The sequence below is a fragment of the Acromyrmex echinatior genome, chromosome 10 (genome assembly GCF_024713525.1).
Source record: "Acromyrmex echinatior isolate Ae372 chromosome 10, ASM2471352v2, whole genome shotgun sequence".
Lineage (NCBI taxonomy): Eukaryota > Metazoa > Arthropoda > Insecta > Hymenoptera > Formicidae > Acromyrmex > Acromyrmex echinatior.
Window position 1 is genome coordinate 5893645 of NC_141861.1, and position 19750 is coordinate 5913394.

General features: G+C 29.6%; 2 protein-coding genes across 2 annotated transcripts in view; one reads left to right on the plus strand and one right to left on the minus strand.

The window, feature by feature from the left end:
- The first annotated feature begins 9271 nt into the window (after nt 1-9271).
- Nucleotides 9272-19750, plus strand: part of LOC105152118 (uncharacterized) — a 35563-nt gene continuing 25084 nt past the window's right edge. Inside the window, exon 1 of the mRNA XM_087410423.1 lies at nt 9272-9654. The gene's annotated coding sequence lies outside the window, so the exon portion shown is untranslated. The remainder of the gene's footprint in view (nt 9655-19750) is intronic.
- Nucleotides 18547-19750, minus strand: part of LOC105152121 (juvenile hormone acid O-methyltransferase-like) — a 52238-nt gene continuing 51034 nt past the window's right edge. The window contains exon 7 of the mRNA XM_011066216.2: nt 18547-19079. Within this exon, the coding sequence (XP_011064518.1) occupies nt 18895-19079 (185 nt within the window). The 3' untranslated portion in view covers nt 18547-18894. The remainder of the gene's footprint in view (nt 19080-19750) is intronic.

Genomic DNA, 19750 nt, shown 5'->3' on the forward strand with positions numbered 1-19750 from the left:
CGCGGCGCGGCACCTTCGCGCGTCGACCGGTGGAAAGACAAGCGATGTCTGTTCGTAATGTTCCTTATTCCTTTGCCCCGTCCGCAACTTCCTTTAAGGTATTTCGCTCGTATTTTCAATACGTAGGCACTAGGTAGTATTTTCGTAGGTTACGGACAAACTTTTCACTTAAGTTCCTTCATTTAGTCGGCCGCAGCAGTATATTGGTTCGGCAACTTGTACAGGTCGAACTTCTGGGCTTCGCCCCGCGCTTGTCCACGCGCGCAGAACAGTTTGTATTTACTTACGCGCGAGCAGAAAATGTTTTACCTTCTGGTGGCATGAACACTTAGAAAATTTACGTCTCTTGCGTTTCTTGCCATGTTGCGTGCAATCGAAGAAATTACCGTTGCTTAAACTGCACGCGGATCCACCTGAAACTCCGCGGCACTTCGAGCTGCGCAATTCTTTGTGCCATCGCAGTTATCCTAGGAGCATGCTCGCTTCAAATTAATTGCAAAACTTTCATAATTATAAGTTATAATTTATATTATTTGTGCCAACGGTTTTGACTTGAAACACGCGGTTACATGATTGCATTATACGTATACCTCATTTTACATTCATAAGAAACTTCCTGTAACATATAAGTATAATACATTTTAGTATCGTCTATGTTTCGCTTGTCTTACATTGATCAAACGCAATTGACTAATTAAAGTACTTAAATGTTTTATCTATAATGATATGTTTTCATCGCGAAAAGAAAATTATCACTCTTTTCAAAATTATATAATCAATTAGAAAGTAATGTTTCCTCATTCATCCCTTTGTAACGAATTTAATGTATCACTGCAATCACTAAAAGTAATACAACGTAAAGTTCATAGAAAAGTGAATAATGATAAATGAAACATGAAAATTTTTTTGTTAATTATGCATGTACACGAGCGAAAAAGATCTTTGATACAAGTTTCAAATAGATTGCGCGTCGGGGAGTCCATTTTTCCACGCACTCTTTGACTTAGCCGTATAATACACGCTTCTCGTAATGCGTACGCATTGGCATTTACATGAATATGACCTGCATATGAATATGCAGGTGCTCCAATGTATTTTAGTCTATGTTACCCATCCATGATATCCGATGCACATCACATGCCAAGCGCGCGCGTTTCTGCCATATGCTCGGACATAGAACCAGGAAACGCTTATAACAGATATTACTACGAATAGTGATGGTAGAGACAACAGGATTATTCTTTTTGCTACGTTAAAAACAACAGCAATATTTTGTAAATTACGCAGCATTTGTCAAAAGCATATAGGTATCTCAATCGTCCATTTGAAAACGAAAAAAGATAATATTTACGCACTTGCATAATTCTATGTTAAATCACTGTAACTTCCATTTCGTTCTTTTTCCATAAGTTAAATTGCGTCGCAGTTGGCAAGCTAGAGTAATGTTACATTTCGCAAATATTTAACATTTACTAAGCTCGTTTTTGCAGTCGATCAATTCTTTTTTTCAGTTCTAACATTTTTGTAATGAATACGTTAGTCCCAAAAGAGTATATTATACGAATAAGATAATGATAAGTTATAGAAATGTAAAATAAATTATAAAATCCATTATAAAAGCTAGTTATTTAAGAAGATAATAGAAATCATACATTTAATAGATGTTTCACTGCGTTTTAATCTTTACTTTCTTTACTTTTTAAGCTAAGTGTACACATACAAATGAACGTTAAAAGTCTGTTGTTATTTAATGTATATTAAACTTGTACTAATAACGAATTATTGTACAAGTAACAAAAAAAAATGTACAAGTTCAATTAATATACGTAGCGAACACCAAGGACATTATTCATAGTTCGTTCTTATTTGAAGATTGTTTTAAGTAATGTTTAAGACGCTAATACGGCCCTCTGATTTGCGACTTCGTAAGGCTGTATTTAAGACGGTCTTGAATATAAGATCTGACTGTGAATACCGACCTAAATCTGAGCAAATGTTGATACTCGATATAACCAAAGAAAGAAACAAACGACTTATAAACATAAATATGAATGTCCGAACATTCGCTATTTTCGTTCGATGTTTGTTCGCTAAGTACATATATATATATATATATATGTACCCAACTTTACGATGTTTCTCACAAATTATCAAATTTCTTTCTGATCCGCTTTTGAATGTATCAGTCACATCCCGTCGCTTGTATGGAATGAATGAGAAACATCTAGTAGCAATCATGTGTCCTCAATCACGAAATCACGATGAAGATGCAATAACGCGTGCGATTCACGAAAGCAATGCACCTGCACGCCACTCGTTTGATGCCGCACAGTCAAACGAGCGGAAAATGTGCACCCGTTTGGTGCATAGAGGTCCATACAAGTATGCGCTTATAAACGCGGTAACTTTCGTTATTTATGACCGAGCGAGCGACGTAACTTAGCTGCAGCTACTTTTCGCCGATGTATTTATTTGTTATTCCCGCAACGCGGCTAAAACTGGGACGGTCGCGCATGTACATACATATATACGCCATGGCTCAAAGACGGTTATTTACCGTGGCCCACGGGCCACGACACGGGCCCGGTGGCGGCTGTTTCGCAAGCTGGCAATAAATATGCGTAATGATATGAAACGGGACGTTTCCCTACTGGTCATGGGAGGAAACAGCGCGATGTCTTATCCTCCAACAATGTCGCAACGTAACTATGCCCGACATTCTTTTTCTCTGCGTACAACCGCAATTGCGGTTGCGACGTGAACGCAGAATACAAAAATTTGAATCTATCTTAGAGTCTTGATACTCAGCACAAGTTCATCGAGCGTAAGAAAAGCAAAGATCTGGAGCTCAACAATGTTAAAGTTAAAGGAAAAGAAATAAAATCTTTGTATAACATCCAATTTTATGCGGTTAAATTTTGTGATATATATAAAAAAGATGTATTTTTAGATTTTGCGGTTACATGTAATTATATACGATGAAGAAGCATGTATTTAGAAAATATTTGTATAAATTTTTTTTTCTGAAATATCGAAAAGTTTTAATAAATTGTAATTAGTTTATAAAAGAGAAAATAGATATACTTTTTATAGATATATTTTTTTATTTATGAGAAGCATTTAATAGTTTAGTGGTTTGAGTTGGATATTAAGAAGTAACCTTAATGATTTTTGCTAGCCTTAATTGTGCCATAACTTTGCGATATGAGGCATAAACGTAGGTAATGGAGTCTTGTTCGCCATTAAATAAGCATTTGAGAATATTGCATGCGATACTCCGTTATAGGAAAAAAGATTGCCCACTACAGCACATCGATTTGAACCTAAACTGTATTTGAAATAAATATCTTTTGGCACAGAGATTTTAACTGTACGAATTTTATGTATTACAAGTTTAATAATAGATTAGTACACACATTAGTGAAGTAAATAGCGTAATGACTAATTTACCCAAACTTATTATAATATTTACACAAACGCAATCATTATACATTACATTCCCACAAATCAATATTGAATAATGAAATATTTACCTGTTTAAATTAATTATGACATTGTAATTAAACTAGTCACGATCAATTATAATCCTTGCGCCTTTATAAACAAAATTGTGCAAAAATCCGAATAAATGGAACGAAGGAAGATCACGTAATTTTTTACCCAAAAATTTTATACATATAGAGAATTTTGATTTATTAAAAAGGAATGTTATTAAATACGAAAGAAGAGTTTTCCTGAAGTATCTAAAAATTTAACTAGACCTAAATAATTTGATTTGAGCCATTACAATAATTATATCGAACTAAAAATGTCCTAATTATTTTAATAATCCAAATCAAATTATTTTTAAATCTAGTTAAAGATACTTTTGATAGTTTTTAGATACTTTAGCTACTTTTAGATACTTTTTTAAAATATTATTTGTATCTAAACTTGATGCTAGATTGTTAAAATTTTTTGCAGATTATCATCAATGTCTGAGCATTATACATATTTATTTTTACGATCTAACAAAATTATTTTTATATTTATATACTGCTGAATTTTCAGGTACTTTAGCAAAACCGTGTACATGCTAGGACTTAAGAATATCATATCCAGTTTTTAGAATTTAAAAAAAATGTTAGGAATCATTAATTCTTATTTTTACAAAGTATTTATAATATTATATAAGAGAGAGAGATTGATTTTCTTCAGATATTTTTAAAATCCCATGTTAAAATATTTCAAGAAATTAAAAAATCCAAATTTTGTGTCATTTTTCTTAATTATACATGTATTATTTATATACATAACCGGAGTTAATTAAATATCTGATATTAATACAAAACTTTATTATCATTCATACATAGACTGCTTGCAGAGAGAAAGAATAGGCTGTATAAATTTTCAAAGGAACCGCATTTTCTTAGGAAAGCAATGAATATTCTATTATCTCCCTACGGAAATCTTGGAGTATAATCCTGCGCTTCCGCATAGGTGCTTGATTCCAATTTGATGAATTATTCGTATGAGCGACTAAAGCTCACCATGGAAATCCTATTCGATGAATAATATCGGTAATACGGATGGTCGGCGTGGAAAGTGGATCGTCGAGCGCGTAAGCGCCGCCGCTTATCGTCATTAAACTTCGCGAATTCTTGACTACGAGAAAGGCGAGAAGTTAAGGGTGTAATCGCTGTTTAGTCAGCTCACCGTGGAAGATTATCCGCTCGTTATCGCGTTATCCGCAATGCCGTCACACAGTCACGTTTCTATGGCGATTTTCGCGCGGACAAGATCAACCGAAGAAAAATCAACATTTACCGATGATTCTTCTATGAGATAATATGCATTTGTTTCATGTTACAGAGAACAAGAAAGAAGCCACTCATATCATTTATTATGCTATCCATATCGAAAATATTCACGATATCAATATGTTTTAACTGTTATTTCATTTTCATAATTCTTTCTTAACTCATCCATTAACATTCAATTGAACATTAGCCTTTTAATAATTTGAATGATCAAAGGCATTATAATAAGAAAATAAAACTGCTATGCGTGTTCTACCAATGAACGAAATTTATTATTCTAAATGAAGACATTCTGTAAAAATTAATCATTAGATATTATAAATTTACATTAACTAAATGTTATTATTTAAAAGTAAAATAGATAAGAATTGTTCTTATATAAAAATACATGTTTTTGTATAAAAAGAAAGACGTTTTTCAAATATTAACGAATAATAACGAGACGCTATTTTCTTTCGTTTAAATAAAGTTAAAACTTATAAAATACTCAAAGATACAAAATCATCTTATAAGCAAAATCATCTTATTTCGTGTTTCAGATGAAAATAAATAGTGAACTGTGCTCTAACTGAAGACATTTATTGTATGTAAAGGATACAAAATAATGCGCGATAAAAATTACATTGCAGCATTATAAAAAGAGAAATGATTATCGCAAATGCAGATTAATAAGAGACTACAATCGATTTGTTGATGGTCTCAGTTCGATACAGCAGTCAAATTAGCATATAGCAGCATCACGGTGCCAGGACCAGAACGTCAACCAGAAGATGGTTGACGGCGTCAATTAGCGCGAATATGCGAACGCGTCTCGCGCGCTTCTCCGCACATACGCCGTATATCCGCTTTTCTAATAATAACATGTTTATCGAACGATGACGCGACTATTAGACTAAACGTAGGGTTTGGGTAATTATGCGGCGGCCTATCAGGAGGGAAGCATGGCTGAGTTAACGTCATTGATATCGATGAAGCGTACCCAGTCCATACTATCCCTTCCCAACAGCTGTATATCGCGGATCTGGGCCACCCAATTACACGCTCATCTATGATCCCGGATCTAGGAGACGTACAAATTGATCTGTCTAGGAAGTATCGCGGTACCTCAGTCGACGGAGGGGATATGGTTATGGGCATCGACGGTATCGAGACGGATTGGATGGATCCCTTTGCGCTCGGCGCACCAACCTCCTGAAGGCGGAAATTACGGATAGTGCGGATATCCCCCAATTTAACAGCCATCGTATAATGCGATATGTCTTCCCAGCGATTGCTGAGATATACTGCAAAACAACAGGTAATCGATCGTTGCTTTCGAATCTCTCCTGGAGCTTCAATACGCTCTTGTTATTTTCTAAAGGCTATGGCACGTAAAAAATATAAGGCTTTTGCCTACTTACTGCAGTCTTCTTAAGAAAAAAATTCCTGCAAATTGTATTAGAATGTAAGCATTTTTAAAACAACATTTGTAATTAATAAAATTAGATTTATAAAATATACGGAAAATTCCTTTTGTATTCCGGTGATAAATAAGTATATATTTGAAATTGATTTATGTTTAACTAAAAAACAAAACAAGCACAATAATGAATTGAATCTCAGACAAAAATAATTGATCGATCAACACACACTCGATATTGATTCTATATTGAGTGATCAATTATTTCTGGTTGGCGTATGATTTTAGTCTGTAAGTAAAATAAAAGGTGAGTTTTCAGTATATTTTATAAGTCTATTAATTGCAAATATTGTTTTATTGAAAAATAATTCATTTTAACGTATTTTGCAAGATGTTTCACTATGTTTTCTCGTTTTTGATGTTAATCTGAAGATCAAAGATAAGTAATCAGCCTTAAAAACAATAAGACGTAAGCAGTAAATAAATCATTCTGAACTTGTTACTGCTTATGTTATTGCTTTACATCTCTATTGTAATTGATAGATTTGCTTACTATTTACGTCTTACTGCCTTTATTTTTTTGTGTAACAAAAATAATCTTAATTAAGAACAAGGATGCGATCTGTGGAATTACTGCGTCTCTGATTAATTCAGAAAAAAACATATTTTGACTCACGCGATCACTTTTATACATAAATATTTTATTTCAGTAATGCTTATTTCTATCAATGATTAATTTTAATATCGGTTTAAATTATTCTTTATTTCTATTCTTAGAACTTAGAAAAAGAGGTAAGGTACATAAAATTGTAAGAAATAGAAAGTTACGTATTGAACTTATTTGAATAATAAAATTTTTATGTGTTCTAAATGTTTATTATTCCTTTCTTCATAATCGTATTTCCACAATTCTTCGTTTCCCTCTTTTAACTCCGATTACACGATGTTTGTCGCATGTCAGCCACAACACGTTCTTAGACATGAATGAGTTAAGACAATCGCAATTTCAACGCTTATTTACGATCACGACCAAAGTGTTTGTCATTTGATACTAATGGAAATTGTCGTTTGTTTACGGCCGCAGTATCGACATTGAGCAAATCATGGCTAACTACGGTGTGCTTACAATTTGACAGAGACGCATTGCTTGCCATGTTTGTACACGTACAGTGATTAACTTATATGGTCTTATGCTCCGTTTGCGATCATGGACCGTCATTAACAACGTCATTACATCTACTTTCAAATCCCGAATGATTGATAGTCATTGCGATATTTCTCTAAATTACTATTTACACAGCCAATTGATTTTTTTTATTACTAACATGCGTTATTTTATCATATTAACAAAAAGTATATTAAAGATTTTATGTTATTCCTATTATTGTTCTTTGTTTGCTTTTCAAAAATTAACTAATTTTCAATAAAACTAAATTAATAACAATTATTAATAAATGTGATTGTTTACAATTAGTAGTTAATTAAAATAATTAACACATTTATTATAGAAACGGTAAACAGAGAAGTCGTAGAAGTCATTTTCTTCGATTAAAATAGAACTGAAGTAAAACTCGAAAGACCTCCTCGAAATAGCGCCTAATTTGCATATCAAGCAAGTCAATAATGAAATTTATTTTTAAGTGCTTAATGGAAGTTTGAAATGCGACATTATCGAATTGAGAAGAGGGTTTGCATATTTTGCATATCAAAAAAATACTTTACTCGCAATATAAAGATTCCATTATAAAAAAATATTCTGCAAAGATTTGTTAATTTCCGTTCTATGTAAGAAATTATTAACATACTTCCCAATCATATTATATATGAAAAAAATTGATTAATTAATTAGCAAACAGTTAGTTTTGTATGTAGAAATTTTAACGTAAAAACAAATTTCTCTACCTTTCTTCAAAATATAATGAATAATGTAAATATAATAATATGCATAATTGTCTTAATAACAGTTTTTAATAATAATTATAAAAATCTCAATTTGAATTATTCTGTAACTATTCAAATGATTAAATATTTGTTATAAGTAATAATTTTAATTATATATTACACTAGAATATTATATGCAAAATAAAATAATTAATTTAGAAGCTATAAAATATAATATTCTTCAAAGAAAATAGAAAAAAGAAACAGACGAATTTATATCAGTTTTTTATACTTTTCGTATTCAAGATAATTATTGAGATATTTATTTATATCTGTGATATAAATGCATTTATTTATGAAATATTTATTTATGATATTCATATTATCAACGTTTAATTTATAAAATTTAAATAACGTCTGCAATTTTTTCTTCTAATTTTATTTGCGTCATGAATTAAAAAAGAATTAAAATATGCAATTTAAATTCTGTTGACGAATATTTACAGCATCGATCTCAGATACTGTATTGTGTACATGGGTATTTCAAAAAGATAGTATCGCTCGCTTCCTTAGCTCAGTATTAATAAGAGCGAGAAACTAATGAATTAATAAAGTCTCAAGTTTGTCAGCGGCGGAGTCGAGTCTCTTTCTCGGCACCTACCGTACGACGCACACGTACACTCCGAACGACGACTTGGTGTACCCGAAGCATATATACCTCCGGAAACACGACCGCAGTATGACATGCAGCTCCGTGCTTGCGCGAGGAGTCTGGTGCAAAGGTGGAAAGCGCACCTACTGCGTGCGAAACGACAAGACTTGGCTGCTGCTGTAGCAGAGGTCTCGGGGAAGTTTCCCATTATAGTCTCCCTTAACTGGTACTAGCTCTCCTCTCTGCACCGACATCCTACCTCTCCTTGATCTTCTCTCCACAGCTCCACGCTTGGCGCCTCCCTTGTCTCCCCAATCTCTTGCCTAAAGTACCGCACACCTTCGGTGGTAAGCTATGGGCTCGAACTATTCCATCGTTACCGCTATAGTTTAGTTAAACGTGCCCTTTCGCCTTGGTCCCTGGCTTGCTTCTTGCTCCTCTCTCCGACCCTCTTCGCAATCTTCTCTCTCTCTCTCTCTCTCTCTCTCTCTCTCTCTCTCTCTCTCTCTCCCTCTCTTTCTCTTGTTCTCTTGTCTCTCTACGCGTCTCTCGGACCTAAGTCCACAATATGCAAATTTGACCCCCGCTAAATTTGCTCGAACCAGCCAATCTTCGTTGTTCGGCAAACTGCGGCAACGGGTCGAGCGACACGGAGAGATTGCTGCCTTCGTTGCAACTGGCTTCGTCAGGATCGACTTGGAATTTCGAGGACGCGCCGCTGAATTAGGCGAATTCGATTAAATCGGATTCGTGTAAACAGCCACACCGTACGGTGGAAAGTTTGGCGCGGTTTGCTGTAGCTGCACGCGACGCGCGTAGAGCTATCGGGACTGGTTTCTCATGGGCAACTTCGAAGGTGCATGTGACTTTAACGTTTCTGGTTAGACTTCGTCTCAACATAAGCTTAATTAAGATTTTGACACGTAAGTAAATATTGTTTATATACAACTATTAATTAATAATCTTTGTGTACCGTAATGAATAATTAGTTTAATTAAAGTTTGCTATAAAATAAAATATACTAAAAAATTAAATTATATTAAGATACATTTTTGATTATAAGTGGAATTATTTAATTATAATAGTATATTATATACATATTCCAGTAATAACATTTATTTAGAGCATTTTCTGTATGTTAAATTAAAAAAATGTTATAAAGTCTTTTAAAAATATTATCATAATTTTTATTATCTGTGTAATACATTCCGGATTTAAGTGATTTGATTACCATGTCCGGTAACTCACGGTATTTTGATTTGCATTTATTATATTTATAATTCATAATGGTTACAAATATTACAAAAGTATTATAAAGAACGAAAAATCTAGCATAGGTCACTTGTGATTTTAATACAGAAAAAATACAGAAAAAAGTATTAAAAGTTTAATTATCATTCTATTTAAAACGATAAAATAAATTTTCTCTGGAATAACATGGATATAAATTAATAATAAAATTTTTATTTCTATTTTGCAAAACATTTGAAAAAATATGAATAATTTAATTGGTTTTAATGATAAATTACGTTGTCTTGAAAGAAGATTATTAAATCAAAATGTTATATTAAGACAGAAATTAATACCTCAGTTTCTCGAAAAAAAAATCAAGTAATTTATATTCAATTATATAACTACGTAAAAACTGTATGGAGAGGAGATAAGAATAGACTAAAAAATACATTTGGAATAGGTAGATAAGACAGGATTAAATATTACTCTCTGCGTAGTCTTCTGAAAAAATGGCAGGATGTAACGAATGCACACAGCCGTTTCGAAGAAAGACGTAATTCATCAGGACAATGTGTAATGGGGAGTGTGAGATACAATCTTCCCATTATCTTCTTAATTAGTTTCATTTGGTAATCTCTGTGAACTCCTACAACGTTTGACAAATGACATAAGGGGTTTTTACTGTAGGGATCTTACATCTTGTGCCTATCCGATCATAATAGATAACATTTTTAATTAAGCAACGTTTCTCGACGAACATGCTTAAGAAGGATATTTATCTTAGGATATCCCTCTATCATATGATAGGGGGTAAAAAGAAAAGTTGGTTAACGAAAGATTTTACATTTAAAAATGTCCTTCGGTAGAACAAGTGTCAAATTAATTCTTTAGACGCAACAAGAATATCCGTGTGAGAATCAATATTTTATATAATTAATTAATTATAATTATAACTAATTAATTACTTTAAATACAAAGCGCCACGTTCCGAATGTTAAAATGTTGAACTATTATATGTATATATTCATATAAATGAATTAATTTCAGAAATGATAATTGCGTGCCAATATGATTGTCAGACTTTCAACGAAAAAATCTGAAATATTAATAATCCCCCCAAATTTCCCAAATTTAATCTTAAAAAACTGTAATAAACTTATTACGAAAAATATTGCTTCGGCCGAGAGTCGAACCCGGATCTTTTCCGTGCGAGTGTCCTAAGCCTTTACTAAGACATGATAACTAATTGATTTGATAATTCTTGAAATGTTAAAGCAGAAATATGTTTTGTGCAAATAATAATCATTTTACAAAGATTTAATGATTTCCTGTTTATGTAATAAAAAGTAATTACAATTAATTACGTAATATTAAATGCTTTATTTTAAATTATTAAGTATTATGTTATGTTACAATATAAAAAATAAAATTATGTCTGAAATGTTTTTAGATAATTGAAAGAAACTATATACAATATTTTAAAATTTTTCTTTGCTATATTATTCTCCTTTGATTTTCTTTATCTTGTAAACTTCTTTCTGAGCCTTATTTGATATACTTTATGTACATCAAAAACAAATTACAAATTTAATGACACGCGGTGAATTTTCAAACTCAGAAATTTGTAAAAATCTTAAATTAGAGAGGTATCTTGACAACACAGCAGATCGCGTTGTTCATATTCTAATCTATATATTATAAAGATATAATGCTATTAAAATATTTCAAAAATACCATTTTCATTTCTAGCAAAGAGATAAAATATTTTCAAAATATTATTTCAATTTAAATAAATAATAGTTATTCTTACTTAAATAAATAATTACACAGTTGTATTCTTAAGATATATTATATTAATAATTAAATTAAAAACTTTAACTAGGACAACGTAATCAACACTATATGTATGCCCTTATCTTTTCCCTTCTCAAAGTATATAAACTACAGATTGTGCGTTCCATTTCACAAAATTTACTCGTCATATCGCAAACTGATCAAAATCTTGGACAGACTGATGGCAAGTCGAAGAGCTGTAAATAGGTCGGGAAAGTCCTGTCCGCTTTGCGAGCAACATGCTCTGCCGAGCGCCGAGTAACGCCGCAGGTCCTCAAATATACATGGATAGACTTCGTATCGGATTTCCCTGGCGAGCAGGAAAAGCGGCTCCGTTGGCGGCACTTCTCGCACAAATAAGAAGTTCCTTTGGCGACGCGTCCCATACACATCCCGTTTGTCCCTGAAGCTGCGACGTGAGCTTGGCAAAAGACGGACTTCAAGGCATCGCGCTCTCCAGCACAGGTCTCCGGCGAATCCGCGCGCGGATATAGAAATCTTCTGAATTGTAAATTATACAGAAATCGCCGCGAAGAAACCGTAACTCTCGTATAAAATATTTAGCATGAAAATGGCAAGTGTCGCGATTGAATGATTTAAAACCTTCGACACGCTCAATTTCGCGTATGGAAGGTAGTCTGGATTATGAAACGCTCGCCATAATCGTGTTTTCTATCTCCCTGCAAGAAAATTCAATAAATAAATTGTATCTTAGGAAGAATTCTTTGAATTCAACTTGTCATAAAATTTCAAAATTTTACATACTATTAACCATTAGAATTACAAAAAAAATTATTATTTATATACTTTAAATTTCAGAAAAGAAAAAATGAATATCAAAATTAAGTCAAACCATAAAGAAAGCACATGCTGATATACTAGACATTGTTTTATTAAAAATTTAATTTTAAATTTTATATTTGTACAAAAAATTAACATATAATAAACAACATTAAATAAGATTCAAAATGTATTTGATTGCTGTGTAGGTATTGTACACAGTGTGTTGTTGTAAGATAATCTATTTAAGTTATCAGCTTTTAAAATAGTTCTTGTATTATTTCTGAAACAATATTTCTAAGTACATATGTTTTTGTTGCATTAAAAAAAAATGTAATCTTTTCTTGACTAATATTTAAAACTTATGTATAATTTGGTTTTTTATTACATTAAAAATTAATTCTTTTTATTGATGTAAATTATATTTAATGAAAATAATATTAAGAAATATTATACAATATTTATTAAAACAAATTATAAATTAATGATCAAAGATAATTCTTAATCGTACATTTTGCTTTAAAATTTTAATTGCTTATAAAGTGAAAATTGAATTTATTTCAAAATGTATAAAATTTTATTTTGAGAAGAGTAAAAATAATGCAATGATACAAATGCATTAACTTTTAATTATTTCTAATTTTATGCAAGTAACAAAAATTTACATCTATTCACATCTATTTCACCTAAATAGTAAAGTGCGCCTTTTGTCAAAAATATTTTTCGATCGCTGACAAATTCAGCGTTTATGTATTTAAGTATCATTTTCTTTCAATTCCAGAAATTGATAAATCCTATTGAGAGATACAGGAAATCTTAAATCATTAACTTTACAGGACTTTACAGAGATAAAGCGAGACGTTTAGCGGTCATCGATAATACCATCGCGAGACGTCGTGTATCTCTTAACTCTATAGAAATGATTTGCCATCTTCTCGGTCTTTTCCCCGCGAATCTATCCTTCCTCGGATTTCTTTCCTTTCCCTGCACTTGTCTCTGTCCGGTTGCCAAGTTCCTACGAGACTTCGGAAACCTTGCCGTTCACAAATCCTTTTCCTTGCCCCGACGGAGCAAGAAATGCAACTCTCCTTGGGGAATTAATTGCGCTGTAAAACGTAGATTCAAATCCGCGCTTCAAAGAAGAGAAGAGGCGAGATACGGGAAAGAAAGATAGAGACACCGTTTTCCTTCTCTTCCGTCGTCCGAAAGATTTTCCCAAGATGGTTCTCTCATCTCGGCTGCAATCAGTGTCGTAAATTGCTTGCAATCGGTCCTGCAATTAATTCCAGCTCATCCTCGAGGATTTATTATTCTCAATAATACCATAATATTCTTGGTGACCAGACAGTTTCTCGTTTTGGCTGCCGTATTTTCTTTTTGCCAAAGACAATCTTTTATTTCTTTTTATATCTGGGATAAATTAAATACGTTGTTATTTTTGTTGGAAATTATTTTTCTTTTCATGGTATCATTCGAAACTATGACAGTCTAACGTCTGATATTGTAATAAACACGTCTGATATTGTAATAAACACAAAAAGTGAAACAGAAAATATAGATCTATTATTTATCAATGAATTTTCTGAACTGATACACACAGTATAAGTTGAGTAAAAAAAAGAACTTTATTCCTTTTACTTCAAGTTATTGTATCATGTGTAGAATTCTTCGATAAAGAAGATAAGATCTTATGTCAAATATCGATCAAAATTGACCGAATGTGATAGATAACTTACATCTAAAGGCGCATAAACCATAAAATTGCCTTTCCTCTTTTACTTTAATAACTTTCTTTTGTCTTTCGAATGAGCGACCATCAATTGAAATTGTGGTTACTTAAGTTTCTACTTAAATTAGTATTTTTTAATATACATGTACACATACATAACTATTTTATTTCACAATAATTTAGAAGACTCAGAAAGTATTATGAATAACAATTACACTCTTTGTAAAATACTTATATCTTTATCAAGAAATAATTTACATGATTATTATATTATTATATAGAATTTATCATTATCCTACCATTATTTTATCTTATCAATTACATTTGTATTTTTGCATTTAGAAGTTAAAATAATGTTTTTTGTTGTATCTCTAGAATTGAAAAATGTTTGTACGGTTTCAAAATATATTTATTAAATTTTTAAAAATTTTTATTACATGTTTTACAATAAATTGCCAGAAGGAACAAATTCTAATGAATTTATCATATCTTTGAAAATTTCAGTAACACAATGTTAAATTTTTTAATCGAACGTTTAGACAATTGATAATCTGACATAATTTTACCATATGTTACATAAATTCATTGTTTAATTACAATATTTATTCAAAACAAATAATATGTGCATACACAATTGTGGCATACGTTGCTGTGCAACTTTTAATACATTTTAAACATCTAATACAATACATTTTTTTTATTTTATCTTGGATAATTTTATCGGAAATTAAATTAAATATATAATTAAAATAATTATTTCATTTAAAATGAATAATGTGCGCACATATTCATGACATACGTTTTTGAGCAAAAATTAATGCGCGGTACACATCTAATATCATATTCTGATCATTTTTGTTTACAGATAATTTATGTTTCTGCATATTTATCTGCAAATTCTTTTTGAAATTTTTCTTTCTTGTCGCATAGTATCTTCAATAAAATCAAGAAAGAACACAATAGAAGCTGCAAATTATACCAAATAATTAACTAAATATAATCTAGTTTAATATTAGAATTAAAATTAATTAATTAAATAAAACTAAACAGATAAAGTGAGAAGAGTTCTGATGAGCAATGTGATTCTAATATACGAGTGACGCAATGTGTATGACTTCGTTTTTACATTATGTAAATTTCTTTCTATAATGTACGAATATAGATGTCATTCTGTGCATATTTATTAATATCGCTTATTTATAAAAATTTTTGTAAAGAAAACAAAACTAAAAAATTTTTTTGTTGATAACATTTTTCTTATTTGATATCATTGCACCAGTGTAAAGTATTGAATGAAAATATAAAATCAAATTCAGATATGTATTTTGTAGGCAAATTCTTAGTTTGTATATCTAAAACATCATCTCATATTCGAGTTTTTTCGGTACACTGTATTTTTTATTCGCATAATCAATCATGTTTTTTGAAACATCTGTACCTGTATAATATAAAATAATTGAATTAACTTTATATTATACAATTCTGAAGTAATAATTGTTATATGTAACAATTTATTTTAACATATTGTTACATGTTTTTATATAAATTATTATTTTCTTATCAATTACTAGTGCGTTTGGATCAAGAGTCGGCAAAATCATGTCTTTTGTTATATCTCCAAGTCCACAACTAATATCAAGACATTTTCCAGATATACATTTTAGATATTCTTCAAATTCATCAAACACATCAGTTGCTTTTTCCCTTTGCAAGTTATTGTTTAAAGTGTACTTGAATGGATTGGAAGAATTTAAAGTGTACTTGAATAAACCGTAAAAATGTTTGTTCATATCACTTTAAAAAAATATTAGAAATATCTGTAACACAAATATAATACAAAAAATAAAAGTAAGTCTTGTAAATATATATGTAAATACAAGTTATTATTTGTTTAATTTAATGCAAAGGTATATCAAAATACATATATATATATTTTACACACACATATATATATATATATATATTTTTTTTTTATTTATATATATTTTTAGATAAAATACTATACAGGTTATTTTAATAACATGTGGGTATAATTAATAAGAATCTTATTGGATTATACATGTGAATACACAACCAATAGCAAATAAAGATCATAACAAAGCTGGATTTTTGGTGCTTAAATAATTGCTGATAAATATATTAAATATATAAAATAAAATAATTTATTGCAAAAAATATTAACTCAACCAGAGGTCAACTCCAGATCTCGCATTCCGTGCGAGCGTCCTAAATCTGATTACCGAGCGACCTTAGTAACAACCTTCGCAATAACCGGTATATGTATGGAAACAAACATCTTATTTCTGGCTAATTATGTAAACATTAAATTGCTTACACAATTTAGTGTTAGGTTAGATTATTATGATAATTTTGTCGATTAGCATTTTAAAACTTTCATTATTTCGAAAAATTCATTCAATGCGCAGTTTGATGAAAATTTGTGACTCTATCTATATATATAGTATCTATTGAGCTCGAATTACTGCGACTTCTTATAACCTCTGTTTGTACAATTATATTATCTTCATTTAAATTGATACTAAACATCTAGATAGAAACCAGCTAGGCTAAAAAAAACTTAGTTTATAATAAAAACTAATAAAATGAAAATGTTTGTTACTCGAAAACAAAGTTAGATGTAGATCAAACGTTTATATAAAGTTTTTGTGTCCTGAATTCATTTCCGAAGTTATGCACATATTATGAAACATTTTATACAGATAAATTTATATTGATAAAAGTTTAAGAATACTTTTGCTTATAGATTTATGAAGAAAAATATTTTCGATGTACAAGAAAAAAATCAGATCAAGTTGTATTAAATTTGTACAAAATATTAAATTCTTACACAACATTATTACATTTATTTATATTTTAAGAATACTTTTGCTTTTAGATTTGTGGAGAGAAATATTTTTTATATACGAGAAATCAGATCACGTATTAGATTTGTACAAAATATTAAATTTTTACACAATATTATTACGTTCGTATATTTGAAATAAAATAATAAATTAAACATAATAGGTTATTGTTTAAAAAGAAACATTTTATTATGTTTATAATATTGCAAAAATTTTTGTACAAAAAGATGCATTTCTCTCATTTTCTTTACTGTAGTTAATTATAATTTATATGTATATACAACTTTTTAAATGCACAACTTTATAAATATTTTCTAAAGATATTAAGATATATGTAAGAATTATTTAATCATTTGTATGTAATTGTGAAAGGGATGAAGATTAATCCAACACGAATAATCCATCGTGTATAGTAAAGAATCAAAAAATTATCGCGTGTATTGAGAATTAATGTACATCACTTTTCTTCGCCAAGATATAAATTTCTAAACAGCAGTTGTTTCACAATATATGTCACGATATATGAGATATCTATTCAGGAAAATAATAAAAATAAATTTTAAATAATTAAAAAATATTACAGAATATTATGTTTTATTAATATCACTGTTTTGCTTGGAAAAGATAATATTAAGTATTTTTATATACTACAAATTTTTTAATTTGTAGTATATAATATCTGTAATGTAGTAATAAGTCTGTAGTAATAAGTATCAATAAACTAATAAAATAATTGTTTTTGAATTAAAAAAGTAAAATTTTAATTTGTATTAATATATATTAGATATATTTTTACATATATTTTGCAGCTTTTCAATTAAATACGTTCTTAGATTTATATAGATTATGTTTAAATAAGTTTCTTATAAAAATTTTAGATCTATATTTGCAAGTAATTGAAAGAATCATTTCGATTATCACCCAGCAAACGAGAATGGATTAAAACAGATTGAAATTCTGTTCTATCTGAATGCGTATTTTAAATAGTGAATACTTTTTTGGATTTAATTGGATTCAATTGGATTCAATTAGATTCAATTGGATGCAATTAGATTGAAAAACTGCATTTCCTATTTAAAATTTTGAATTGAACAATATTCACAATTGCATTTGTGTGCACAGAAAAAGTTAATATTATTTTTAGATTGAAAGGCACAGGAATATGCTCTATGCAATTCCTATAAATGAATAAAAATGCATTCAGAATTGAAAAGCATTCATTTTAACATTCGTGAATCAATATTTCTGAAAATCTGAATCCATTTCAATTCATTTGAATCCATTCTCATTTACTGGGAAGATTTATTATTTTTAGTTTTACAAATATAGTTTTACAGATATATATTAAATTTTTATAAAATAAAGTTCTTGAAACATTTTGTTAAATAATATTTAATTGAGATATATAGGTACATACATATCGTGATTATTATATATAATTTTATACTTGTGATTATTATATAAAATTTTAATTTTATATGACAAATATTGATTTAGATTCACAATCTTATTCTAATAATTTCAGTCCAATTATTAATAATTTATTCCGTAATAAATTATTATCTATTTATTAGTATTAATATTATGATATTAGTACATATTTATTACTAGTATTAATATTGTAACATTAGTATATATCTGTGCGAAATCTGTTTAAAAAAATAATGTTACATAATACAATATATAAACGTCTTATTTTGTAATGGCTTATCTTTATGCAATTGTTATATATTCTTTTGTGCATAAGCTACTAATACTTTACATTGGTCTAATACAAGTTCTTTATCATTATCCATTGATTTATAATAAAACCGTCTTCTCATATATTCATATGAAAGTATGTTCTTGAATTCTTTCATCAAGTCATATGGCATGTCTTCAATAAATGTCAAGAGGCATATTAGCGAATCTATTAAAAAAATATATATATTAGGTGTTGGAATTAATTCGTAGCGTTTTTAATGAAAGACTGTTATTTATTTCACATGAGCATTAAAAAATACATTAATGAAAGTACTTCCCATCACTTGTAAAACGCTACGAATTAATTCCAACACCTAATATATATACATACATAAACAAAATGTCTAAAATCGACGTATAAGACAACTTTAAAATATCTTTAAGAGTTCTTTAAAAAACATCTTAAAATTATAATGTGTGTAAGAAAATATCTATGTAAATCAACATTAAATATTCGTATACAATAATACATATTTTAAATACCGACATTTTGACCCTAGTATTGGATCCTCTTCTCAATGTAAAAATGTTAATAATCATCCATAGAAATATAAAATAACGTGTTTACTCGCTAAGTCATCAAATCATCGTTAAATTGTTGTCAATAATTGAAAACTTCTATGTCGTCTGTTACATTTTGTCGGATATACAAACTAACCATGTTAGATGTACTTCAGTAAAATTGAGTCAGAAAATAGTATGATTAAAATTTAAAATTACAAAGTCAAATTCTCTAAAAACTTACATTAAAACTAGATTAACGATAGTCTGTTACAAAAACGATGTGATTACAAAGAGATGTCATTATCGAATGTATTAAAACGTAATAAGAATAAC